The sequence below is a fragment of the Oxyura jamaicensis genome, chromosome 15 (genome assembly GCF_011077185.1).
Source record: "Oxyura jamaicensis isolate SHBP4307 breed ruddy duck chromosome 15, BPBGC_Ojam_1.0, whole genome shotgun sequence".
In the NCBI taxonomy this organism is placed as follows: domain Eukaryota; kingdom Metazoa; phylum Chordata; class Aves; order Anseriformes; family Anatidae; genus Oxyura; species Oxyura jamaicensis.
Window position 1 is genome coordinate 1563308 of NC_048907.1, and position 27993 is coordinate 1591300.

Below are 27993 nucleotides of genomic sequence, written 5' to 3' on the forward strand. Positions count from 1 at the left end.
TGCAGCCACGAGGAGCACCATGGCACTGAGCCTTGGGGTGTATGTGGTAGGGAGACGTGGCAGCACGAAGCCGTATGAGGCTGATGGATATTAGGACACACTGTGTGCTGGGCTTTGGGAATGCAGCGTGTGCACTGCAGTTGAGGAGCATTCCCTAAAGAGCTGCAAGGGGGAGAGGTGTGTAACAGTAGCTATGCCAATGTCCTCCCACCAGTGTTACCTGAGATTCCCGTCAGACTTTCAGCATGGAAAATATTCCCTACTGTTGCTCTAAAATCTAACGTGCATCTCTGCAAATGAAATAAATTGAAGTGAAAATGAAAAACTCTAACGGCATCCAACAGCAGAAAGGAGCTGCATTTCTTAGGAGGAATGAAGGTAGAGCAGACCTTTCATATGTGATGGCACCATTGTTTGAAAAAAGCAGAGCAGGGAAAAAGAGCTAGAGGTTCTGTCTAGTATAATAGACAAAAAAAGTATTCATTCAGATATTAGATTATGCTCCAAGTGTAACGTGCTTCAGAAGATTTAGAGACACCTAAGAGATGGCATAACTGACATTTGTTCTGGAATGGATGCCTATGCTCAAGCCAAGAAAAGCAGTTAGAATGGTACAGTGACTATATAAGCATTGGGTAATCCTTGTTCTTTTTGTCTAGGACAAACTCAGCCTATAGGCTTGATGACATAATTTCCATGACTAAGTATCTGTTAATTAAACGCACAATATGTAATTATTAAATGCAAGATGATTGAGCTCTTAAGAAGCCTAGTCACTGCTGTTCCCAACAGATGGATACTTGTCCTGGATTCCTAAATTTACACACTTTGTGAAAAAAGTGTCCAGTTTGATTTTGGTTACGTTTGGCACATCCCATTAGAAAAGTTTTATAGTTTATGTATTTGTCCTTCAAGCAAACCTGAAGAGGAAGCTAAAGCAAATGCAAACATAATAATGCAAATGTACTTTGAAAGAAGTATCTGTTTAAAGGAAAATCCAATATTTAATCAAAGCCTTCTGTAATTAGGAAACTTGGTTCCAAAGTCTTCAATTGAAAGAGGAGTATCACTGGTGGATTACTTGCGTCAATGACATATTGTGGCAAAGCTAAAGATTCAGTAAAAATTGACATCTTGCATTCCACTGTTGACTCACTATATGCTGCTCAGAAAGAGCACAGAGAAGCACTTTACAAACTCTTGTATGACTTAAGGCTACTAGAGCAAGGATTGTGAGACTGACCTCTTCTTCCGTGTGGATTGGTATGTTCCTTCCTAGCCCAAATTCAGCAATCATTTATAGATATGATACCTAGATATTTATAATATCTAGATATTTCAATCACTATATTTATAATATCTAGAGTAACACGCATCTGTGTAACAGGATGGTTTAATTCTTTCTTTAGTCAGGGGTGTCCTTACAGAAAAACACTACTTGATGATTACAAAAATATTGGCTTCATGACAGAAACAGAATAGATTCTCTGCTATGAAGTGGTAAAAATGCCTTTGTTGAGGTATAAACATATACCTTAATTTTAAAGTTCTAAACAAAACTTCCACTTAGGAGTTTTGGGGAAGCTTTCAGGATTTTCTCATATTTGCAAGATCGGTGACTGAAAATCTGTTTAAAACTACGTTAACCATTCTGTATGAAGCTATCACCAAAACAGCTGAGTTTATAGGAGAATAAAGAGTTGTTCATCACCCCCTCATACCTACATTTTCAATTTTCCTATAAAAGCATATGTAGTGATAAGGCACAACAGGTGCTTGAGCAGGTCAGATACTAATTAACCAATATATCATCACGCAACATGCAAGTTTTAAATAATGTAGAGCTCAAAGCAATAAAACTATATAAAAGTGAAGCCTGGAAACAAACACTGTTGTTTCATTAAATTTAAAATACAATTTGACTCTACCATACCAATGCATATGAGCTATCTGCATTAAATTGCGTTTAATTTAACTCTAGAACTATAGGGCCCAATTAAAAATAATGAGGCCTGTCTCCAACTGTCAGGCTCAATTAGAGATAATGGGAACTGATAGTTCCTGGAATAGATTCATTTTTGTCTGATAGACGAACTGGGGCAGGGGTCTTGGCAGGGGTCATTGGAATAGACCTGGCAACAAAACATGGGTCACTCAAGCTTAAGGAGTCTTAAGGAACCCAGTTATTAAATAAGGAAGTAGGAAGTAAATCAAATCCAAAAGCACATGAATAACCCCAACAGATTCTCTTTTTCTGTTCCATACACGTATATTGCAATTCATCTAATCATTAAACTGCCCACTTTACCCCAACAAAATAGATATCGCAGAAAAGTTAAACCTCTTTGACAAGATGAAAGAAAAACTGGAAAAATAAATGCCTAACTTCATATTCCAGTACCAGCTTTCAAGAGTGCAGGAGGACTGATATTTTTATGTGATGTACCAAAGATTTTACTAGAATGGCTGAGCTTTTATTTTACGCATTATAAAAAATAAAACCAGGAAAGTTAATTTGGATATACTAAGAAACCTAGCTCTCCTGACAGATGTTACTTATGACGAACAGAGTACTTCCTCTTCAGCCGCAGCAATAAAAATAGGAAAAATATGTCAGCTTTTGCTAAGCACTTCCAAAGATGTCACTGAACAGTCAGGCAAATCCAAAAATGTGTCTGAGAGCAAAGCAGCCATTTGTCCCTGAAGAAACATGAGTGGATGATACAGCCCCTGACAACTTTTAGGCACTAGACAGTAGCTGTCATTTTAGATGAGTAATTAATCTTGAACTGAGAGGGAGATGCAGAGTACTGTTGACTGTTTATTCAGCTACAATGACAGCGTCTGTTAGAACCACTTTTACCCTGCCTGGAATTCATAACCTCTCCGAGGCAAAGCTTGCCTGTGCATCTATTGTCAGCAGCAATGACTCTGAAGTTCGCGTTGGGCAATCCTGACGTGCTGTGCCTTGGCTCGCCTTTTGTTTCTCTGTGAAGACACTTTTTTAATCTAATGATATCTTTCTCAATGTCTAACGATGCTCGTGCAACATGCTGCCGATGGCATTTTATCCTCTGGTCCCCTCCCCCCTTACATGTACAGGCCTGCAAAGTCATGCTTTGCATTTTAAATCTGTTCTCTGTGACTTCTGAAGAAAGAATTGTTGAGCATTTGAGCTTCTCCACAATGAGCCTTACTCTTTGTGCTGAAAGAATGCACAAATTTATAATTTGATCCATTATTTTCCTTCATGCTTCCCTTCTTGTACGCTAAGAACATCGAGAAGAGACCCTCTGTGGCCACACGAGAACACCACAAACACACTGCTATAACACAGTGGAGAGCTACTGGCAATACAAAGGACCACTTTTTTTTTTTTTTTTTTTTTTTTTTCCTTCTTCCAGTGTCCTCTCTTGGTTAAATGCAGTGAAAGGCAGCAACCAGAGGCTCTGGGTGACAGCCTCCCTAACTTGGTCCATATATGTGTTCACTTCTCAAAGGCTATACCCAGATGGGAATTAACATAGGCAGGAAGATCTTTGGAGCTTGCACCCCAGCTCTCTCTGCCCCTGTGTAAGATCTGAAAGAACTGGGCATAGTTTTCAATGAGAATCCTTAGGAATAATACAGTGTTAAAAAAAAAAAAAAAGTACATATTTACTCTAGTCTTAAGTATACCCAGCTCATGTCATGCAGCACATGGGAAAACAGAAGCACAGAGATTCTGGCGAGTTCTGTTACTCGTAGCAATACACATCACCTGCACTCAGTACCAAAACTGCTCTTCGGACACGGGCTGTCTCTCTCTGCTGGGAATTTAGGAGTACACAGAGATACCTCAGGAAGCTGTCAGTATTCCACAGTCAACATGTCATGGAAATATGCATTTGTATACGTGTGTGTACATATAGGTTCGTATGTGTGCATTTTTAATCCCCGGAAAGCATTATTACCTCCACTCATTGTTGCACCCTTCAGCTGGAAGAATCAGACGTTTTGCTAGCTTCATTCTCAGTTGAGCCTTGTGACTTTGGTCAATGCCAAGAGGCATACTCTGAAATTTTCATGTTCCTCTGTCTTGTTCTCATCCTGCGAGTCTCACGGGTATAGAGCACCTTTGAAAGACAAATATAAGCATCATGAAAAACTGTAACAATGAAATTCACTTAATCCTGCCAGATATTTAAAGTGAGTTAGCATATGAACATTTAATGGGTAGTTGAATTTAATTCCCAACTTTGAAGGGAGTTCAAGGCCCCTGTAACAAAAAGATGCTGGATTTCCCAAGCAGCTGAGCTGGAAGAGGTTTCTTACAGTTCAGTTTTTGCAACATTTCAAAGTCAAAGCCTAGTTTTCTTAAGTGTTAACATTAGGATTTGTGGAAGCAAGCCAAGCTGAATTCATCATTTTTTGCTGTAAGGAAATTTATTTTATTTCTCCTTCATTGCAACAGTGAATTTTTGATATATTTGCATTTCTACAGTCTCTTCCATCAAAGTATCTGAAAATTTTATAAAAAAACTAATGAAGTCTTAGCACAGAAATAGCAGGCATTAGCTGCTTTACAGAAGAATTAGCCAAGCCCCAGATCACCACATTATGCTACTCTCTATTTTTATTTTACAGAACTCATCTAACCAGTTATTTACCAGTGAGTAATTCCAAATAACAGTTATATACCAGTGAGTAATTCCAAATAACAAAGTTTTCAGGAATTGAAGTTCATGTTTTCAACACCAAAACTAGAAACAGATTTACTGCATGGTGTTCCTACCTTGGGTGTCTAGTTCAATTCAAAGCCTGGTATTCAGCAGTTTTTGGCACGTGCTGATAATGAGTTATTAACTTCATTAGCAAAAACATAAAGTATTAGTAAATACTTCAGAAAATGTGAAAATCTGTGACTATGCAGGGCTATACGTATGGTCTATGACAGCACTGGGAAAAGAGCTGTATTTCTACTATGTTATTTGCAATCATTTAAATAAAAATATATAACAATAATAATAATAAACTAGTTTCCAGACTTGCTTTTCCTCCAGTTGCTCTTCATTCAGAAGCTCATTTTCTTTCCCACTAACCAGCTTCCTCCCAGCTCTCCTGAGTTACCCTTGCAGCAGAACAAGCAGCAGAGGCGTCCTGCAGGACGTGAGTACTGCAGTAGCCTGGAAGAAGCAACAGGGGATGTTGTGGGATCAGAGCCTGCGGCACAGCCAGGCCGAGGAGAGCCTGCTCCTCTGAGCTGCTGCATGCTGGAGGCCTCAAAATGACCACAGCTTACATTCTCTAAGATTGCTTTTCCTGTGCAGAACATAAAACCAATGAGAAAGAACGAAGCATCTGATTCCCTCAGTGCACCTGTACTCAATATGCATGGGAAACAACAAGAAAATGAAAAAGGCGAGGAGAAAAGGCATTTGGATTAGATTTCTTTTTTTTTTTTTTAATCTTCACCTGAAATGGAGACAATGAAACCCAAATACGATGCACTAAAAGACATCCTGTAAACTTTGTGAAAATTCTTAGTTCTTAGGGATGAGAATGAATATATTGAATTTCCATTTGCCAGGTTGGTCAGGCATAACATTCTGAAGCTGAGTAAAAGAAAAATAAATAAAACACTTCTCTTCTTGGCTTGCAAAATGGTGCTACATATTTATACAGCACTGAAGTAAAAGCAAAGCCAAATGCCACCTGACAGATTGCAATGTACATGTATCAAATCCCATATAAAAGATAGTTTTATTTATGGTTAATTCTGCCTCCCTCATGAAACCAGAGATTCTTCTGACTTCAGTGGCCAGGACTAGACCCTTGGTTTCTTTTCAATTTCACAATAAAATCAGCTCACTGTAGCCTGACAGCATAATCTTTCTTAAGGGGCTCAGAGTGCATATGCCTGACTTTCTTCAGCAGGTGCATCTTCAGAATCGATTTCTGTTGCTCCACAGAATGCCCTTAATTTGGAATAAAGAGTGAGATGTTGCTATCGCTTAAATCTGAAGACTGTCACCACTGGAATAATCAGACGTTTATCTTACACTGGCATTTGAAGAGGTTTCAAAATACAAAGAAACTCAGCAGGCAGCCGATGAATTCCCCCTGGCCCCATCCTAAAGAAAAAAAGAAAAAGAAAACATTACAGAGGAAAGAGAAAGAGACACACAATTCATCTTGAAGATACCGGAGGTTTTCTTTTTTCCTGTTGAGTGGTTCTAGTTGTGAACAGGCTATGCTGGAGTGCATCATAGCACCGGGGCACCTCCCATCATTCACTTGGTCACCTCCGTACTGTAGCAGAAACTGCCAAACAATCGGTTTATTCTCTTGTGATAGTAACCCAGGAAACAAATCTATGATGACACTGTTACATGCATTCGTGAACTTAGTGGCCTTGTAGGTCACTGGACAAATCTCTCTAAACTGAACTGTTGACAGTTCTTTGCAGGGTTCCCCACAGGAAACTGAAGGTTAATTGACCATTCTTTCAAACCATGAAATGCTTTTGAAAATGTTAGTTTTAAGTACCGTAGCCTAAAACCTGATGAAACAGCGTGTCTGTACTGGGGGCTCTTCTAATTACTGAAATTTTAAATTTTGGCCATGGAAGGCGCAGAAATGGTTTAATTAGATTTCTGTGTCACTGTGATATTGTTTAGAACAGAGATGCTGAGGTAGCAAGACACCTGCCAGGGAAGCTATTTATAATAGAACTGACCACTTATGGTAATTTGATGATGGCCTTATTAAGGGAAGAGACCATACATTTTCAGTCCTAGATCCTTAGAAAAATATGTATGTGCGTATCTTTGCTCACGTGGATTGTCTCACCGACTTTATAGGAATTGGCACACTTGGTTTCTGCAGAATACTTCCACCTGTAAAGTTAGAGTTATGCAAATACTCACATAGAAGGAGAAATTCCAGAAAACAGCCAGTGCTCTTCAATGACTGGAAGGAAAGTAAATTTGCTTTATGAGGTTCAACACAGGCAAAAAACTATTTATATATTCACTTAAGATCTGCAGAAGCTATGAAGAAAATGGTTACCAAATGTTCAGTCCTTTACCATGCTGTATTTGAGCTTTACACGCTGTACTACCCTGACATTCTACGGGTGTTATTTTTTATTTGAAATAAAATGACGTTCAAAAGTCAGGGTAAGGATACGTTTTAATCCCAGCCATTTACACCAACAGATTTTCATCATGTATCTAAGTACAGACGATGCCACCTTCCACACATGCTGGCACTAATAGTTATCCACACCACCGTATCTACAGACAACAGAACGGTTTGAGGAGGCAGTTTTAGCCTCCACCCTGATTTTTCTCATTTCTCTATGCTTGTATTAGATGCTGTATCTCTGAAAGTAACTATTTTGCTGGAGGCTATTTAGATACACACTGAAACTACATTTCTCAGAGATCACTTTCTTGTTAATGAAATTTCGAGGGTTAAAATTTGCTAACAGGCAGCGATAAAGGCAATTATGTCGGACATTTGAAGTGGTGGAACACGTGCCAGCCAACCAGAAATCTCTTGTCACAACATTTGCTTCATAATATTGCATATAACAACCATTGTACTGCACAATTACACTATCTATAAACTATGTTTTGCCCCAAAATAGATACGTATCAAGGCAAAATACTCTCGTAGTCCACTCAAACAGATATAATTGTGCTATGCTTAGGCTTAAGTGGATAAATTATGAACAGATTGGCAGGGTTTGTGTTTCCTAGTGGGCCCGTTTTTGTGGTTTTGCCAGCTCTTAAAGTACATATAATAATGGCTCTGCGTTATCTGCGTTACTGTGGCATTTAGAAGCCCCAGGCCCATTCTTTCAGGCGCTCTGTAAAAATACAGCAGTGAGATCATTTCAGCCTCCAAAGAAATTACCTGTCAAATGCATGGCTTCATTTAGCACAATTCTAAGGCACATATAAGTACAACAAGAAAGGTGAGGCAGATCAGCTAGCTCTACTTTTTCCCTAAATTTTAGCATTCTTCAGCAACATGCTGCTCTAAAAATGACATCTTAATCCATAAAAACATGCCAGCAAAGCAGTTTCTCTTTCTGATGACACACCTCACCCTAACTCACCCAGATTCAGTACGGTGGGTTTTGTTCCTACATATTAACAATTGCACATTAGGATCAGTAGGCTACACAGGGCAACGGTATCATCTTCACAAGGATAAAGATTAATTTCTTACAGGCCAGCCTACCAGCACTCCACACAGAGCACGACAACTGGATAAAGAACACCAGGAATCAGTTTTAGTAAGAAGGGCAGTGATGGTTAAAAGCTGCCAAACTCCTACCACAGGAATCGCTGTTTCTTTGTTGCCTAAAGACGCAACGCAAAGAAAAGGAAGTAAGAGAAGTAGTAATCTCCTTAGAAATTAAAAAAGGCATCTTAACAGGTGTATAAAGCAGGTTTCCCTGTGTTTGGGATATGAGTTATTGAACTTTTAAGCGTAAAGGCATTTTAAAATGTAGCTTTTTCTGACCAAGTCAGGCACTAGGACCTCCAGTGTATTTTCCTTACCTTAGCCGTGAGGAAGGCCTTTTTGTCCGTTACATCCATGCATGTAATCAGTGATTGTGCCCATTGTAAAACTCAGATTCACCATCTGTATGCTCCCAAGTGGCTAGACGAGAACTAAAACCCCATCCCTATGGGATTAATCTGCAATTTCACACTAAATGATTTTTAAGAATAATTTGTTACGATACAGTATTCTAAAAAAAAGTCGGTGCTTTTGCATTTTAATAAAAGGAGGAAGCTTGTAAGTTTCCTATATTTAAATGGGTTGTACGGAATCCACTTGCACTTTAGTTTCATTTAGACATGAATGAATGTCTCAGGAAAAGATCCTTTTGGTAACTGAAATAGCTGCTTTTTATTTCTGAGGGAAAGAATACAAAACCAAATTCATGACCTGTGCACTGAGAAGGGGATAAAGGAAAAATGATTTCTGATTTTGTTCTGGGACTGGGACTTTGCATCATTAAGCTGCAATTTATAATGCAAAGAGAGTATTTCAGTTTTGTACTAAGGGGAATGGAGCGATAAATTGTAAAGGCACTGGGTGGAGGTGCCTTTCACATTAAAAACATCCACTTTCACATTAAAAAACAAAACAAAAAACATAAGGAGATAAAAAAAAAATAGTAACTTCTAAGGCCAGTTCTTTATAGATGAAACTTTGTTTTTAAAACTGTTTCATAGGTTTAACAGTGCTTTAGCTGGTAACTGGCAGACCCTACCGCCTGCTCTGCTTAACAGTAGTGAAAACACCAGCCTGCAAAAATATTTGTATGTGTGTTTGGCAAGGAGTACTACATGTCACTCATGGAGTCAGAGAGTAATTCAGGTTGGAAGGGATCTCCAGAGGTCTTTGCACCAAACCTCTGCTCAAAGCATGGCCAAAGCAGAGTGATTTGGCCAGAGCTCTGTCCAGCCAAATTCTGAGTATCTCCAAGGGCTGAGATTCACCATCCTCCTGTGCCCTTGTGAAAACTTCTTCATAATGTTTAACCAGAACTTTCCGTGTTGCAACTTGCTACGTACTCTTCTATGTGTTTGGTGAACTAAGCTCTTTATCCCTTTACATTTCAGTTTAAGCTCCCCTAGTGAGCAAGGCAGGTACAAACTACCTACACGTCTACTTCATACCTGTTATAATCCGGCCCTTCCAAGCAGGAGGTATGCAAATCACCTGAATGAGAGAAGCAAATCTGTACGTTATATGTATTACTACAAGGAAACCAGGTGAGCAGAAAGTTAAACACAATGGCAGAAGTAAATTCTCAGAAATTCTGCAAGAAGTATCATGTTTTATCTTTACCTCTCCTACAAATATTTTAGCTACAGGAACAACAATGAAAAAAATGTTTTTAAGTTGCAAGGTAAGATTATAAAGACTGCAAGTAGACCTTAAGTTAAAAAAACAACAACAACAACAACAGTACACCAGATTGCAATTTAGGAAACACTTGCAACTGTGCGAACTCTATGCCTTAGGCTCCAGCAGTACTGTTACTTTTTTAATGCTCCTTTTTGGTTCTCCACATGTGCCTGCAATAGGCCCTGATGCTAAGAAGTATTGATTACTCTCCGTTTCTATTGGCAGTAATTAACAGAGGGAGATTTGATGCTCATCAAAGTGAACAGATTCTCATTAAGAGCAGAAGAAAAGATCTGCCCTGACTTCACATTCCATTCCCTCTGTACCACATGGCAAACTGTCAGGCATAAGCAAATAGATTTCTCATGAGAGCTGCATTTTCATTCCACACATGTGAAGCGTTTCCACATTTATACTTTATGCAAAGCCTAAACAGCACGGTTTCATCACTGATTTCAAACTGCTTCTACGTAAAGGCCACCTTTCATGACAAGTAAGGTAGATACCTGCTTCGATGTTGGATTTACAGGATAATAATCTGGTAAAGCAAATCAAGACCCGACAAGTCCAGGCCAATATTTTCTGGGGTTGTCCCTCCACTGGCACAGGGTTTGCCTTGTGGTTCAGGCGTTTTGCTCCCATCTCAGTTACGTGGAGGTAATACTGGCCTAACCTCGCACCTTTACAGTTCACTTCTGGGTAGGTGCAGTGTGCTTAAAAACCCTCTGGAGAAAAAGGTACAAGTGTGAGGTTACTCTCCGTGGCACCCCCAGCTCCCAGCAGGGAGAGCAGCTTCCCCTCAGCCCCCTGCGAGGAGAAGCCCCCCTCGCCTTGCAAAGGCCGGGCTCTCCCCTCACCCATTTAGTTTTTTTTTTTTTAAGGTTTAGGTTTTTTAAGTGGCCCTCTGGAGTTCCCTCGCCCTGCCTTGTGCCCGACCCCGCCACCCTTCTCCCCGCCGGGCCGCTCTCCTCAGAGCCCCGAGGCGGGCCGGCGCCTCCCCGCGGTGTGCCCGCCGCCGGGCCCGCCTGACGGAGGGCTCGGGGCCGCCGCTCGCGGGCACCTTCCCGCGGCCGCCCAGGGGGTGGAGGCCGGCCCGAGAAGCGGCGGGCCCGGCGGCGGGCAAAGCGGGGCTGCGGGCGGGGAGAGGCGGCCCCGGGCGCTGCCTCCTCACCGAGCGGGGACCGAGCGGGGACAGCGGGCACCGGCGGGCGGTTCGCAGCCCCGCGGCGGGGGGGGGTCCCCGGCGGTTCTCCCTCAGGGGTCTCATCCCCACAACCGCCGGTTTGAACGAGGCGGGGCGGGTCGGTGGGTGTCCCGCCCCCCCCCCCCCTTTTCCCTCAGCGCCCTGCCCGGGTGCTTAACGCCCCCAGAAAGTTGGGAGAAGTTTTTTTTTTTTTAATCTTTAATTTATTTATTTATTTTAACTCCCCCTCCCCTCTCGGCTCGTTTAGCGTTAATCACGGCCAGGTCTCCACAGCGTGGAGAGAAAGGGGGGGGGGGGGTGGTCCCGAGGGGGGGTAGGGGGGGAAGCTCGCAGCGCTGCCGGGAAACGCCGCGCTCCGCCGGCCCTGCCCCGGCCCTGACCCTGCGGGCGGCCCCGGCCGCGCATGCTCCAGGCTGGACAGCTCCTGAGAGGGAAATTTAAAAACGGGCTGGAGCCCGGCCGCGCCGCCCAGCCGCCGCGCTCCCCGCCGCCGGCACCCCGTCCCCAGCCCCGAGCCGCCGGGGGAGGGCTTCACCCCCCTGGCCTCCCCACCCGGAGGGTCGGTGCCCCCCGAACCGCCGGGCCGGGCCCCCCGCTGAGGGCAGCCAGCGGACTCCGAGCTCCCCCCTCGAGGGCCGCCTGAGGGAGACCCCGCCGCGCCGGGCCCCCCCTCCCCCGAGGGCCGCCAGGTTTGTGGGAGCGGCGGGGGCGCGGGGTGCGGCCGAGCTCCGAGGGGGGCCCAGCTTCGCCTGGCGGGGGTCCCCCCCCCGGGGGGCTGAGGCAGCGCGGTGAGGGCTCGCCGTCCCCCCAAAGGGCACCGGGAGCCGGGCCAAGGCGCTGGTCCCAGCGCTGAAGCGGCACCGAAAGCCCCGCCGGTGTCGTCCCGGCCGGCCTCGCTGCCCCGCCGGGGCTCCGACGCTCGGGCTGAGGGGGATTTCCCCCCCGGGAAGCCTCGCAGGGCCCAAATAGCGACCGGTGGGCTGGTGGGTGATGGCAGGGCGCCTTTGGCTCCGTTTCCCTTCAGCCCAGGTGTTTCAGAGGGGATTTTGTAGATTCTCCCCCCCTTCTCCGCTGCTGAAATGCTGGATAGCTACCCCACGCCCGTGTGAATGCTTTCTTTCTGTTTTGTTTTGTTTTTGTCTTTTGCGAAGGAGATGATAGAAAGCGATCTCCCGTCCATAATGTCAGGCGTCATTAGGAATTCAGGGCAGAATCACCTCCCTTCACAGGAGTACAGGTGAGGACTTTTACCAGTTCAACGCTACGCACTGCACTGTCAAAGCCCGCTGACGGATGTTATTTTAACAGTTCTCGTGGTTTCCTTACCAAAATGTAGTACATAGAAATCCTGCTATCCTAAAAAGCTAGCTGCATGACTTCTCTGCTCCGCATTGGATTTCTCAGGTGGTGACTGCTTATAATGCTTTACTTATTTACAAGTGTTCCTGTCTAAAGCGTTTTGGTACTAAGCCATTTTTGATAAATACACCGCCAGAGCCTTGGGCTGACCTTCTAACAAACTCTCTCTACTGTAAGAATGTTGCCAGACAAGGATGTTCTTCTTTAATTATGTAAAAGTTCCCTTTCAGATTGCATTTTGCATTATTATGAAGTAGTCATTGAATGACTACATCACATGCAATACATGCTGGAAGAGTTTTTCATTAAAACGAGTACTTACGTAGTACTTCAAAGCGCTGACTTATGTCAGAGTTCTGCTACTACCAGTGGGAACAAATCTGTTTTTTTCAGCAGCCCCTGATAATTTCCCTACGCCAATACGCATGCATTTATCATGTAAAAGTGTTGTTGGAAGTCATGGGACAGTTGTGCATGAATTGCAGTGCGCTGGGTTAACTTAGGTTACATCTGTCACATGATGCCAAGTTCCAAGAAACACATAACAGCAGAACGTGATCTGGTTCTCACAATTAAAAACAAAACAAAACTCTTTTTTATCATTTTAAAATAAGGAGTGACGGACTATCACCTTCCTCCCAGCCCGAGGGTGTTCTCACACATTTCTGTGCATTAGAGCGGTCAGCCGCAGGTACTCTTCTAACAGCCTCTTTCTATTCACAATGCAAGCCCTGCGCTGCAGCTTCTTGCAGCTCAACAAGTGATTTGTAATACCCTCTGAAGCCACTGTGGAAAAAAAGGTTTGTGGAACTCTGTTTTGCTGTTTATTAAGATGCTGTTTGCTCTAGGCATTTTGTTGGCTATGTAAATATTTGTAAAGAAATTATTCAGTATTTAATGAAGGGTGTGTATGAGAGAGGCTTCTGGGTACTCATGTGTAAGTCTGTACCGGTGCCCTGAAGAACTCACCACCTCAACAAAGACCCGTAGTGTGGAGAGAGCTGTTCTTTAACTCAGAGCTGCAGAAAAACAAAAACACTTTTTTCTGAGAAAGGTTGAATTTCTCTTACAGCCAGCAAAGGAATTGTAAGAGTTTCTCCTTTTATCGGGGTCAACTGCTTTTTAAAACTACTGTTAATTCTCTGTTAAGCATTTTGAACTCAGTGATCGGAGTTCTCTAACGTTTTCCACCCATTTGTGATTTCTTTATTGCAGTTCTAAAATTAATTATTTGACCTCGTTTAATAGTGGCAAATTCTGATAAAAATGCATAAAATCTGAACTGCACCATAAATGCAGAGCAGTATTTGTCCTACTTCATGAGAAAACACTTTGGATTATGTAAAAGAAAATCTTTTAGACTGAATGATTTTAAGAAAAGAATAGACCTGTCAAATTCTATCAGCTCTGTTTACTCTCCTGCTGTCACCACAGTCCAAGGCTGGAACCCACAGTCCTGAGTGCTCCATGGGGGAGCATCAAGGCTCCACAAAATGGGAATGGCCTCCAATTAGTGAGTGGGAGGCTGGGGCTGTGCTGAGAATACTCTTCTGTCTCACTTGGAATCTTTCAATTGGGCAGTTGGACTTAGAGGAGACCAGGCTTTCCTGGGAGGCTGCAGGAAGAAACGCTGCAAGGGAGAGAGCGCGTGTGCATGTGGGCAGGGGATCAAAACAGTAAATGCCAATACGTTTTCCTGCATTTACGAATAGAGCTTGAAACTATGGGTTTGCTTGTTTGTTTTTAAAAAATAGGGGAAAAAAATCCTGATTTTAGCAGACATTAGAATTCTCTGGATCTACAGTAAATTTGCGATAGATTTGCTTGGACTCTATGCAAAGTCCAAGCACTATTTGCACTATAATGAAATGATTTTAGACAAATATCTACTCTGAGGATTCAGCTGTTGGATATAAAACATAACACTGTTTGTGAATGATTAAGGGCCATCTTAGCTTCCCCAAGTCCTGTGTTGTTATGGAGCTTTCACTGCCTGGCTATCAGTGCAAAGTAAAACTTGGTATTAGCAGATTTTCCCAAAGAAAATACTGCTTCCTTCAGTGTTTTCGTAATTGTAGTGGTGACAAACATTTCTAATGATTTCATGTTACATTTCAGGGAAATAAAGGCAGAGAATAATAACTCTTGGAGTTTTTAAACACTTTACTAACACTTTGTTAATTATTATTAAAAACCTAATGTTATGTTTTAGTGTTAACATTTTGATATCAGCATCAAAGCATTAAGCAGGGTACCAGTGTACCGTGCAATGGTGCACATGTGGTTATCTCAGCACAAAGCCGCGTGTGTTATAGGAGTGGACTCAAAGCTACCAAACCAGTGGAGAGCTCCCGTGGTCTTCACTGGGTTTGGAGCTGGTCTTTGAGATCCAGCTCGTGAGTGTTGTGGTCTTCTTGCAGTATTATTTTTCCTGAAATTTGCAGTCCATCTTCATGCAGTCTAGTTTAATTGGTGCAAGAGAAGTAGAAGATCTACGGCAACGTATGCCAGTGCAGAATCAGATTGAATATGAAAGTCTTTAGCATCAGCAGCCCCAGTGAGGCAGATGAGGTTACAGGAACGGATTTACAACAGTTTACTTTTGGCTTGGCTAAACTGGACTTGAACTCCAGCAGCTCAGCATTTTGTGTAAGGACAGTGGTCTTATTCTTTCACTGTATTGCAGCTGTGCATTATTACGTGCTTCCGACTGACAGAAGCCTTATGTAGTATTTTAAAGGCCTTGTAATGCATTTTCTATTCACGTTAAACTGAAATCAAGTTCTGAATAGCAATCCTGGAATCAAGTTCTGAATAGCAATCCTTTTGGTTGGTCATCAGCAGTTACTCCAACATAAAGCATTAGTGCGTTAGTGGACTACATCCCCCTTCATCCCATTTTAATTGTCCCTTTGCTTCTTAAATAAATTGGTCTATATTTAGCTGATTAGGCACTCTGATGATTATATTTTGCTGTAATAATGACTTTATACTACCGTAGTTTATCATCTAATCATGTTTAAAAGGCAAAGGGTTTTCTTGGTTAAGCTGTTCTTCAGTTCTTGTCCCAGACAGTTACGGTGTCACTTTCTCCAGCTATTGATCCAGCAATTACTTAAGACTGGCATCAAATCCCCTAAGCATTGAATTGCCACGTGTATAAATTAATGAGATACACGTAACCACTGCATTTCCTGTGTTCCAGATGTGACTGCATGCAGTGGTGAAAAAGGTGGACAGTCTTTACCTTCTGTGATGCCAGGTACCTTTCAGCTCCCCTAAGTGGTGGTGTCATGGCTGGGTTTGAAGTAGGGAGAGCGAGCTACAGTTCGGGATGTCTGCCAGTCAGTCCCGCGGGTAGATGGCGGCTGGGAGTTTGCAAGAAGTAAATTTCTGCAGACAAAAGGTTACAGATGCATAACTAACGACACCGTAATTGTTCCTGAAGAAAATGTCAGTGGCCATTCCCTTGACACCATGTGTGTCTGACAGGGAGTGAGATAATGACTCGATGTGTCGGAGGAATTCCATCACAGTAGTTGCTTCATTCTTTCAAAAAAATGTGAGAAACCTCCTAGGAATCAGTCAAACTCGGGCTGCTGTGGATTGATTTAAGTGGATTAGCTCAACTGTTTCCTATGCAGTTCCTGAAATGTGCTAATCAGCATTAATAAAAAATAGAGGCCCTTGCTCCTCAAATTGTCCTGCAGCTACTGCCAGAGCTAGGAAGGACTGGTTTGTACCCAGGCAGTATCCCGTGGGCTTCTGTGGCTTCTGTTTGAAAACAGTTCTGTGAAACCAGAACTGAGCTCCTGTGTTACCTCACAAAAGGTGCTTGACCTCCAGCTCAGGACAAGGAGGCAGAAGAGGAATCTGTATCTTTTCAGCATTCCTCTGAGAAAGCTCCCGTGCTCAGGGCGCACCGCTCTTATTTCACCCATTGACCAAAAACCTCGCCTGTGCAGAAAGCAGACCTGCTGGGTGACCACAGCAGCCACTAAGGCAAGGGAGGCAGGTTCTTGCACCGGTGCAAAACACGGGATGGTGTATTTTATGTTCCCTGTACACTGGAGTAAATGTCTACACAAGATCCCAGGCAAGTAAATCAGTTCAGTGCTAATAAACAACAGCTGAAGCAATGTTAAAGGAAAAAAATAGCTTCCCTGGTAGACAAGACGATTGATTTTTACAGAAAACGTTCATGTAGCGCCAGATACTTCAACACATTTTTGCGTCAGGAGAAACTGATTTTGACATTAGTCACAGCAGACTTATTTTTTTAATTTTATTTAAACAAAACAGATTGTAGATTAAGATACAGGCTGCATTGGGCAAATCTTACTGTACGGGAAGAAGGGATGATTGTGTGGGTGAAGCAGAGCAAGGAGCGAGCGTCTGGGGGTTCAGGGCTGACATTGCTGCTAACTTCCTGTTAGGCTTAAGCAAATCATGCAGGTCACTCGTAATTCAGTTTCCCTTCATCCCATCCCGAAATGATGTAACGGGCTGTTGGGAAAGCCCGAGCTGAAATGTATAAAAGTCTCCAAGAGCATGTATAGCTGGAGCTGTTAGAGCATAAGTGTCCTTGTGGGAGGTTTTTGGAGAATCGTCTTCTCTTCTGCACCATGGTGTAAGGAAAGGAGAACAGCAACACCTGACAGGGTAAATTGTGTTATTTGCTTTTTCCTCGCTAGCTTTGGTTCATCTAATCCAAAGTTTCCTGAGTTGTAGCTGAGGAGGGATGTTCTGGCTGTCCCTAGAAAGCTGCCTAATTTCTGTTCTTGTTTCCAGCAAACCCAGCAATTGCTAGAACTTGAAGGCAGGGAGGAGAAAGGCAGGCTAGACATTTGGGACTGGCTGGGTGGCGTGACTTCTAAAGGCGAGGTGGAACTGAGGAGCGAAAGCAGTGAGTGGTGAGAGCTGCTGGCTGTCAGCAGGTGAGGAGCTGGAGGAGGAACGGGGAGGAAGGAGGCAGGTGGTTGTGCAGCGTGGGAAACAGAACCTAGTGCAGGGAAACACCTGCAGAGGGGGAAAGTGCGAGGAGGAGTGTGTGGAGGGAAAGAGCAGAACAGATGGGAGCAGAAGGAGATGGGGAAGTTGACTCCTTTAATAAAGTGGAGTAATTCTCGCCATGGAGACAGCTGAAGAGGCACAAACATAAATATTTTCCTTGTGTTGTTTTACATAAGGGAAATTGTTGTGCTTGTTCTAAGGACGTTGCGTAACCCAGGACAAAAGCAAACAGTTCCTCATAACTGCTTCAAGAATGGGTTTTCTGAGGACTTCTCCAGTTCAGTTGTCACTCACTGGGTGAACTGTTGCAAACAGCTGATTAAGGATCCATCACCCTGATGGCTTCTACTTGTTGAACAGTGCCATTGCCTGTGCATAAGAAAAAGCTCAGAAGTCAGTGCTAGCAATGGTAACAAAAATTGTCTATTGAGTGAGAGGTGTCCTGAAACTGTGGCTGAAGCTGAATATGTCAAATGCAACCACGATGTTTGGTCTGAATTTGTTTAGAATAGAGGCAATGACGAGTCACCACCATGCTCTCATCCCTTTGGGACAGCCCGTAGCACTAGATTCACCCTACAACATCAAGTCTGAGTGCTTGGCATCTGTTAGGGACGCACTCCAAGAAGGCAGAGCCCCCTGAAGTGTGGGAGGTTCAACGTGCACAGGAACGTGTAACTTCGCATACCATATCACAAGATAAAATATTTTAGGGTGTGCTGGCCACTGCCAAGCTTTTCCTTAGTCTCAGCAGGCGTGTTTGGCAGACTTGAGTAGTGCTGAGGGTTCTTGCACTCTCCAGTGCCAAGTTCCTCGCACAACAGAGTGTGGAAGCAGGGAGTTCACGCTGACAGCAGCCTGCGGTGGCGCACCACGTTACATCCAGCTCACTAGGTCCAGCTGCGTTAGAACAGCTCAAGCAAGGAAGGATGCTAAGGTCAGGTTTACGAATATAGAGCCAAATTCAGCTCTTATGTCGCAGGCTTCTGCAAGGTGGTGCCAGGAATGAACCTTTCCCTGTAGCTAGGTGCTCTGTTGGTGTCTCCAGCCAGTGCCATGTAAACTGTTTCAAACAGCAAATGTGCCAGCAGCACACGTGTACGTGAGGGGAGGAAAGTGAGCTATCCTTCGGTACGTGTAACACATGATTTTGCACTGCTGACGGGCTCTTGTGAGCTTGGTCAGACGTGCAGCCAGTGCGGGACTCCAATTTCTCAGGGATTCCTGGCAGGAAACTGTAGCTCAGCATAAGGAGGTCTGGAAAGGGGACTCATTTTATCAGCCACTTTTCCTGCTTCAAGTAAACTTTCTGCGGGCTGGCTGCTGGCCAAGGGCTATTTCCCTGAGCAGGTAAATATTTTGGGCAAGGTTTGAGCAGACAGCAAAGGCGGATGTTAGCACTGAGCACTGCGGCATCACGTACCGTAGCATAAATCTTCACCGGCGTGTGGAGTCTTACGGATGTGGTGCCCTTTCTAGGACAGAAACACATAGAAACAGAAGGGTTTTTCCTGCAGAGATTTGAAAGGAGACAGGTAAAAACGGAGTCGATAATTTCACCACACCTTTAAAAACTAATATTAGGTTTGCAACACGTTTGGCATGACGGGAGCCTTTCTGCCTGGGGGTGCAGTGGCTCCGCGTGTGTAGCAGGCAGCCCTGGGGAATGTGCAGCTGGGGACACTTTGGGCAGTGTGCATTAATTACAGCGTATCACTATTTATCTCATTTACATGTCTTGAAAGGAAATGGCTGCTTTTACTACAGTGCCCCATTGTGCCAGGGCTGTGAACACCCATCTGAAGGCACGATCTCTGACTCCTGAAGTTTACCCTCAAATGCGAGATGAAAGGGATGCTGGAGGGGAACAGAATCAGAGTGCACGAGATCACAGCCCGTATTTATCCATCTGTAGCTGGCCTGGCACAGCCCATTTTGCAGGTCGGACAGATTGAGCCCCAAGAGATGAAAACATTAGGTATTACTGTGCACAGCTCTCCTTCCAGAGACAGTTAGCTCAGCGTTTCTCACTGAAAGCTGGACTCACACTGAGCTTATCTGCGTGCTGAGATAAGCTGCTTTTAGCTGGGCACTCAAAACACCTCCGTCAGACAGCAGTGGGTGTGCTGTGAGCAGCCTCACCTTCGTTAGGGTGTATGAAATTTCAGCATTGATTTTGAGGACAGCCAGATGAATAACCCTTAACTGAAATACTTGTTTTACTCTGATTAAATTTACTTTTAGTTCCATGATCAATGAAGACAGTTATTCTGGCGGCTATTCAGTGCACGTGAGCAGCAGGGGTGACTGCAGAAGAGCTGTAAGCTCAGTTTCAAAGAGCCGTGCCGTACTAGCGTGGGGAAGGGAAGAAAATGTCTTTGTTTTGGAACAAGATCTGGCTTGCGCACCTTGCCCTGTTACTGTATGTTATTGCATCTTGGTATGAGTTTAAAATGGAGCTTGGTGACTGTGGTAGCGACCTAAAAATGCAGCCACTGTCCTCGCCACCACCTGGTCCACACTGGCCACGGGAGAGCAGGGATGGGATGGGATGGGATGCGCGTGGGCCTGCGTGGCCAGGGAGCGATGCTGCCCAAACCTCCAGGACGGCGCCCAGCGCCCCGCAGGAGCTGCGTGTGGAGCCACCGGTGCAAGAACTGCAAGAACAACGTGGGGAGACCTCTTCCCCCCAAAGAGACGACGGCTGCTGCTGCTGCGGAGCCGTGCAGGGCTGATCCCCGGGCTGACAGGCGGCGTGTGCAGTGGGTGCTGACCCGCGCCGCCCAGCTGACCCCGGCGCTCGCTGCCCGGGCTGCGGGGACCGGCGGGGAGCGGGGTGCCAGATGGCGGGTGTGCGCTTGCTGTGTGTCGGCTGTCATCCGGGCAGATTAATGTGGGGTTTGTAAAAGGGAGGAGGGGGGGAAAAAAACAATTAAGAAAGAATCCCAAAAACAATCGAGGCCACGTGCCACTGGGCAACAGTCGTTGCTCCACAATGGGTTATCGGCTTACAATGAAGGGGGCCAACTGTTGCAAACGACATGAGCCTGCCCAGTTTTCAAATCATTTAATGCCCTTGTTTTCTTCCGATCCAGCCAATGTCTGGGCCAGCAGAGCGGTCACCTGACATTCTTTTTATGTATTTAAGTCCCAGGCCTCACAAAATAACTGAACAGGGGTAACCATGGCAATGCTAATTATTGCACTATAACTACAGTAAGAGAAAGAAGCCAGGGGTAGGCTAGGAGAGAGGTTCGAAGATGTTTTGGCCAGGATTTGGGCTTTTGGCTCCTGCTCATGAGTGTCTTTTCTTTTTCTTTTTCTTTTCACAGTCTTTTTACAAACATACATTAAATTCTGCTTTAAAGATCTAGTAGATAATAGTTTGGGGAGGTTTGATGCGTGTTTCTGGAAATCCTGAATAGAGGTGCTGAAAGCTCCTGGGCAGCCAGGCACTACAGCTCTGGCTCCCTCTGTTAAGCTGCTTTGGACTCATGTAAAACATAAAAGATGCTCCAGCAAGAGACCAGATTTATTTAAGGCTTCTGCATCATTATTTGGCAGCGAACACGCGTTAGTGCCATGCAGCTGGCTTTAACACTTCTACGAGAGAGCTCTTTAAAGGCTTCGCTTCAAAAGCAAAATCAACTACATCCAACCAAACTGTTCTGGCCAAGAAAGGTGTCTTCTGGACCGGAATCCTGCTGGGTTTGCCCTGGGTCTCTGATGATACCGTACATGTCCTAAGTGCTGCTGCACTCCTCAAGATGCCCGTGACTGCTGGGACAAAGTTTAACACAAGTAAAGCAGTTTATCCTTTCATTCGCGATAGTTTTTGTTGACTTTAATTGGAGTTTTGACCACACAGGAGCTTGTGAGTACTATAAATATCTCCCGTTATTTCAGCTTTGTCCAACACATGCCATCAGAAGCAAAACAAAGGCAGGTGTTAAGGAGCATGCAGAATGTGTCAGAGCAGAGCTTTAAACCAACAGCAGTCTGGCACAGCTCTGCCTCGGTCTTGTCAGCTGAAGACAGACTGGATGGTCTTGTGTACTCAGTCTGTAGCTCTTCCTGCCGATCATTTAGGATGTGCAAATTGCCTAAAAGATTTGTTTCACGTGCCTCATGGTTCCTTGTAATGTATCAATAACTTCATATGCCCAAACAGAAGAGATCAACAGCTCATTCTGTAATTTTGTCTATGCAGCAGATCTCTGCCTGTCTGTCCCCACCAACGGGTACAGGGGCTGGGAAAAGCTCTCTCCAGGTGTTAAAGCCAGCAGCAGGTTCTGGAGGATCTCAGCACAGAACCTTCTTCCAAGGCTGGCTGCTCACTGGATTTCAAGGTTAATGCAAATTTGCCAGGTTAAAAATCTTGACAGGTTTCTTCTACATCAAGGCCATAGGAGTGCAAATTTCTGACAAATATGAAAGCAATGAATCAGCTTTGGGTTTGTTTCTAGGCAGTTTCTCTTCCAGGTTCTCATGCTTTCTTCCCCTCCAAATGCTGCAAGAGAAGTTTTCTTAACTAAAACATTTCAAATTGTACAAAGCAACACATGATTACAGGCTAAGGACGTTGGTAACCAGCTAGCTGTGAAACAAAAGGTCGCAGCTGAACTCTGCAAGCAGAATCCCAGCCTGATGTGTTTTCCCCGCTGACCTTCATGAGCTTCGGCATCCCAGACATCTCCTGTCTTACCAGGGACAGTCTAGCAGCATCTCTGCCCTGTTCTAACCTTTCACGCTATTTTGCAGGCTCTTAGCTTCTGACCCCTCCCAGCTGAGCGAAGATGACCTCCCCAGTGACTTGCAGTCCTTGTCGTGGCTGACATCTGTTGATGTTCCTCGTTTACAACAGATGGCCAGTGGAAGAATGGATTTTAGCCTCGGTGCTCAGAATGCATTGCTACAACAGACAGGTAAACTGTCAGGAGGTTAAACAACCGCTCTCGAAATGTCACGGCCTCCTGCCCCTTTTACTTGCCTCCACACATGCCAGCTTTCCTCTTAGTAGATCTGTTTTAGGTACATTACGTTTCACTTCCTGCCAGAAGACGGCAGGCTGTCGTCTCCTGATAATGAGGATATCGTTGATATAGTTTTTTCACTTGAAGAGGCAGAGTGCTAGCAGTCACAACAGCACTCTCAGGGTCCGATTGACTGTTCTGCTCAGTGTAGTTGCTGTTGCCTTGTGTGAACTCGGGACAAGGTATTTAAGACTTGCATTTCAGAGGTTTTCAACAGCTTTGAAATTAGGTAATTAATCTTTCTTGTTTGTTTCAACATTGATAAAATTAAGAGCATCTTATTTACCCCATACCTGTTTGCTTCATACAGACTTACAGCATGTGTTCACTGAACGCCTTTCTTTTCGTTGTGAACTTTCTGTAGGTAAACACACTTGCTCCCTACGGCATTCTGCTGAGAGAGCTCAGTGTATCATCCTGCTTCCTTTAGAGCAGAAATATATCTGGAGTACAAATAGTGCTGAATTTGTGTTTTTTCCCCCTTTTTCTTTAGTAAGATACAGTGTCTGTGACACCGCTGTGGACTGTTAAACAGCTGTCATCTTTCATTCCCCGCATAACAAGTTTTAGAAGCAGCTGAAGTCATCTTTGCCATTTGTGAAACGTTCAGGGTTCTTTGGGGATGGAAAGCTGTAGAGAGGTGTGATTATCCACTCCAGAGCTTAGCTGTGTTAACTGCATCTATTAAAAATAAATGTCAGCTCTCTTTTCTGAAGTGTACTTTCATGTGAACATTTATTGCATCTGCTTTCTCCAAAATAGGTCCTGTGGCAAGCAATATGCACTCCTCAGGAGCACCTGGAGCAATGATTCATGTCCAGGCCAGCCTGCCACAGGGAATCCTGGGTTTGAATTCTATTTCAACACATGGAGCAAATGTAAGAGCAACCCTTGCAACAGTTCTTAGGAAAAGATGTTGGTAATTTCAAGACTGACATGTCTGTTGTCTTTATCTCAGCAGATGAGCCAGTACCCTGTAGGTGGGCAGCCATCTCCTGGTTTACAGACACAGCAGCAACTCTTCCCTCCTCCTCATTCACAGCAAGTGTTTGCTATAGCCCAGAACACACCACAGGTACTGTTATTTCCTTGTGATCTGTGTCTCAAAGTACCTTCCAAGATAATCTCTAGAACTCTTTCAAAAGGGAAAGAAAATCCCTAAGCCTCCATACCCGTGGACATTCTGCACCTGACACTTTCCTTCTTTTCCTTCTGCATGTAGTGTAACCCAGCAGCAATCTACAACACGTCCTTTGGGTCCCAGACACACTATTCTCAGCCACGCCTGGCTCCTCACTCTGCCCAGGAGCTGCATCCAAAACATTACCCCAAGCCCATCTATTCGTATAGGTGAGTGGGTAGCAGCATAGCACACTGCTTACAGTGTTCAGCGGGATGGTTTGAAATACTGTAAGCACGATAGCATGAGAATGTTTGATTCCTTTTGAAGGGAACAAAAATCCCATCAACCATCAAGAGTTCTGTGAAAACCGCCCCTGGCAGGTAGCAGGAACGAATGAGCAGCTGGACAATCAGCATAAAGGGAGAAAAATAGCACAGAGGCGTAAAATCTGCAGGATCGCAGGGTGACTTCTGAAAACCCCCAGGCTGTAGGTGCCAGGGGAAGCAGAGCACCACGGGAATCCCATGATCAGCCAGGTGTCTGAGGTTGCTAGGCCAGGAGACGGTGTGATGGGATGGCTACGTGTATGCAGCCTGTTGTTAAGTGGTTCTCTGTCCCCTAGTTGCCTGATTGCAATGGCGCTGAAGAACAGCAAAACAGGCAGTCTCCCCGTGAGCGAGATCTACAGCTTCATGAAGGAGCACTTTCCCTACTTCAAGGTACGCATACACCTGCAAGGTGGGGGTAGAGCATCACAAATATTGCTCACAACGTATTGTCTGACACCTTCCTGCATCTTTCAGACAGCCCCCGATGGCTGGAAGAATTCTGTGCGCCACAACCTGTCCCTCAATAAGTGTTTTGAGAAGGTGGAGAACAAGATGAGCGGCACCTCTCGCAAAGGGTGCCTGTGGGCTCTCAATCCTGCCAAGATTGACAAGATGGAAGAGGAGATGCAGAAGTGGAAGCGGAAGGATTTAGCTGCCATTCACAGGAGCATGGCTAACCCAGGTAGGGATTATATTACACTTTAATTACTTACATGAGAGGCAAGGGTTAAGAATGTCTGTTTGCCCAGGAATACGTGCGTCTTAAGAAATAAGTTCTGTGGTGCAGAGCCGGCTAGCACAGAGCCCCAGCCTTGCAACAGCCTCCTCCTCAAACCCGCACAGCAGAACACCCCCTGTGCTCTGCACTGAGACAAGTCACTGCTGCTGCCCCGAGGCTGCGCGGCAGGGCAACGCTGCTGCAGCCGGAGGTAGCCGAACTGACGGTCACGGCTGGAGGCGCTCAGCGTAAATCGGTCCCCAGGTTCAAGGCGGGTTGTCTTTTTCCCCCACGCTAACCGATCTAGCACATCCAAGACCTTCTGAGGAGTTATGCTGCCTCCAGCGTTAGTATTTATAGTGGCAGGTTTTAGCTTTTACAATGCAAAACTCTTTAGTAAGACTTTTTCATTTTTACTTATAAAGAATGTTTTTGAAGCCTTCAGGAGCTCAATATTGGCAAAATCAACTGGAGGTTTTTGCTGTAAAATCTGTAATACGCAATCAATAATGAGTAGCATTCTCCTTTGCTTAAAAACAAAAGTGCCACTGAAACAGTCAGGAGGCTCTCAGATGAATCTTACCCAAAACCAAACAGAGTTCAGCGTCCCTGGAAGCAGGAGACCTCCTGAGGATGCTGAGTTCTGCAGCTGTGGGTCAGCTGCCATCAGCAGCAGCTTGGTGGCTCTGTGTAAATCTCATGTGATCATTTCTTCAGCTCTGTTAGGGGTTACCATGGAATTTGACTAGGGTAAGGGTTAAGGGTAGGGAAGTAGATGGCATTTCTTTGCCCTTTGCACAAAGATTGCCTTCTGTGCTGCTCTCACACAATTACACTGTTTGCCTTCTCAGCTTGATGGCAAAAGTGCGTGGCTGTGCTCACAAGCAAAATGCTTTGGCAGGGCCCTGCTTGAACAAAGGGGTTCAACTCACTCTTTTCTTTCTTGGGAACGGGTATTGCATGCGCAGAGGAGCTGGACAAGCTGATCACTGACAGACCGGCGAACTGCAGGCGGCCCGGCAAACAGGCAGAGGCTGAGGTCTCCACCCTGACCCACATGGCAGCAGCCCAAGGCCGGATCTCCATCTCGCAGCTGCATCCCCAGCCCATCATGACGCTCTCGCTGCAGTCCATCCCCCTGCACCACCAGATCCAGACCCAGGCTCGCATCGCCCCGGACTCGCCGGCACCTGCCCAAACGCCTCCTCTCCATGCTCTGCCTGCCATGAGCCCCAGCCCCCTTCCCCACCACCCCATGGGCCGCGCACCTCCCGACTTCCTGACCATGAGCACGGACATGAACGCGGAGGTGGACGCCCTGGACCCAAGCATTATGGATTTTGCGTTGCAAGGTACAGGAGAGGGCACGTGGGGGAGTGGCGGGCAGGATCTGTACAGCTATGGAGTGGCTGAGTATAGCAGAAGGGCTTCAGTCGATTGCACTGGGGTGGGATTAACTGAGATAACAACTTGTGCACTGTGGTAGATGTAAGCAGGCATGCCTCACTAAGGACCTGGGGCACCCCATCTCTCTGCCCTGGGAAACCATAGCTTTACCTGTGCTGCGGTTTTGCCCATTTATAAAAGGAGAAATTCTTTGTTTTATAGAGATGCTTAGCACGGTCCCCGAGTTTCTGGTTAGCCTGTGGTAGATAAATACTGTCTGGAAAGGTCCCGACTGCTGCTGGAGCCCAGAGGGCCTTGGGGGGAAGAGACTCCTGGTGCCTTTGCACTACAGCTGGTACTCTGCGAGCCGTGCTGTTTCTGAGCAGCACGTAAAACCCGTTAGTTAAGGACTGACCCCCTACACAGTGCCTGGGCAGGGTGGATGTGTTGCTGTGACTGGAATTTAATCTCTTAAAGGTAACATATGGGAGGAAATGAAAGACGACAGCTTCAGCCTCGACACCCTGGGTGCCTTCAGCAACTCCCCGCTGCACCTCTCAGACTGTGACCTAGGCACTCCCGGCCTCACCCCGGCCTCCAGCGGCAGCGACCACTCCTTCTCAGACTTGCAGGTCACGGGCCTTTACACCACCTACACGGCCCTGGACAACGTGGCGGCGGCAGCTCAGTACATGAACCCCCAAGGCAACAAGCCCATCGCTCTGCTCTAAGTTTTGCACCATTCCACGGACCTCTAACTCGGGGGCCGGTTTCTCCCAACCCTGAAAATCTGACCCGAAAGCAATAAAACAGCTCCTCCTACGGACGCTTGGAAAGCGTTGGCTGTTCACTGGGACGCAGCACGTGATGCCGAGGTAACTCGGACTGGTGGCAGTGGAGCTCCTTTCACCCATGCCAGGAGCGAGGAAGGGGCATGGACGGCCGTGTTGCAGGACTGGGGAGCTCTTAAGGACTTGGAAGGCATCACTCAGAAGGAACTTTTACTAGAATGTAACTGAGCTACAGACGAGCCCAGTTAAGGAAAACGCATTTACCTGACACTGTGACCTGGACGTGGACGTTGACGATGTCACACGCAGCAGCCAGTGCACGCCAACGGTCTGCTCAGCACCAAGGTGAAGCCCAAAAGAGTCGATCTCGTACCTCGTTTATCTTTTTTCTTCAATTGCCAAATGACTATTGCCATCGAACAAAGATCGCATGCAGTCTCTGGAGACACTTGCACCTCTAACACTATTTTGACGTGACTATTGCTAATTTATTGTTACGAGATAGCAAAAAGGAGCAAAAAATAAAAATGACAAAGCAAATCTGTAGCAGACAACTGTTATATCGAGGGTTAAGAACAAAGTCCTTACCCGCGAAGGAACTGGTACTACTGAATTATGAAGCTGATTGCTGGCTAGAAGTTTTTAGGAATTATGCCTGTTTTTAGGATTTTTTAAAAAACTAGATTTCTTTGTAGTACTGTGTATTGTGTCTCTGTCTATTCTTGTGCTAGGCAGTATTACTATTTGTAAATTTATTTATATTTATTGTTATGAAAAGAAATTATGTAAACTGAGCACTGTTCAATTTTTTAAAATGCTGCAGTAACCTGTTTTACATCAACTAAATTATTCATATTCAAAAATGCATAAATTTTAATCACTGTTTGTTACACTACATTTCTTTTAAATAAGCACTTTTGATACTGTGAAACTCATGTTTTTTAAAAAAATTCAGAGACCAAATATCGTAACTGTACCACACCGATTCAGAATCGTCTTCCTGTGCTGATTAATCCCAGTAAAATTGATTCTAATTTAGATTTTTAGATTTACAAGCCCTGCTGTATACTTGGTAACACACATTGCAAAAAAAAAAAAGAAACAGTAAAAAAAGAAAGA

At 45.1% G+C, this 27993-nt stretch overlaps 2 protein-coding genes across 5 annotated transcripts in view; one reads left to right on the plus strand and one right to left on the minus strand.

Annotated features, from left to right (window-relative positions):
* MYO1H (myosin IH) overlaps positions 1–9729 on the minus strand; it is a 49808-nt gene extending 40079 nt beyond the window's left edge. Inside the window, exons 1-4 of the mRNA XM_035340115.1 lie at positions 9687–9729; positions 6042–6113; positions 3960–4115; positions 1132–1133 (exon numbers count right to left, since the gene is read on the minus strand). The gene's annotated coding sequence lies outside the window, so the exon portion shown is untranslated. The remainder of the gene's footprint in view (positions 1–1131; positions 1134–3959; positions 4116–6041; positions 6114–9686) is intronic.
* Positions 9730–12276: 2547 nt separating this feature from the next.
* On the plus strand, positions 12277–27984 carry FOXN4 (forkhead box N4). Of its 4 annotated transcripts, none has more exons than XM_035341052.1 (9): positions 12277–12359; positions 22256–22419; positions 23290–23405; positions 23486–23602; positions 23750–23877; positions 24273–24369; positions 24454–24661; positions 25666–26049; positions 26561–27984. In XM_035341052.1, exons 1-9 carry the CDS (start codon positions 12277–12279, stop codon positions 26812–26814), a joined length of 1551 nt encoding a protein of 516 aa, XP_035196943.1. In that variant the 3' UTR covers positions 26815–27984. The 4 variants fall into 4 exon arrangements, with proteins under 4 accessions (XP_035196943.1, XP_035196944.1, XP_035196945.1 ...); XM_035341053.1 differs by having other exon boundaries at positions 23489–23602; positions 26561–26814; XM_035341054.1 differs by lacking the exon at positions 12277–12359 and adding an exon at positions 16842–17143 and having other exon boundaries at positions 26561–26814.
* The last annotated feature ends 9 nt before the right edge of the window (positions 27985–27993 follow it).

What these genes read in the sequence shown, in the direction of transcription:
- FOXN4 (XM_035341052.1), top strand. Translation starts at nt 12,277, where the DNA reads ATGATAGAAAGCGATCTCCCGTCCATAATGTCAGGCGTCATTAGGAAT. An exon ending in TGCATTGCTACAACAGACAG is followed by an intron (nt 22,420 to 23,289) that starts GTAAACTGTCAG and finishes TCTCCAAAATAG; the next exon opens with GTCCTGTGGCAAGCAATATG. An exon ending in CAGGAGCATGGCTAACCCAG is followed by an intron (nt 24,662 to 25,665) that starts GTAGGGATTATA and finishes TTGCATGCGCAG; the next exon opens with AGGAGCTGGACAAGCTGATC.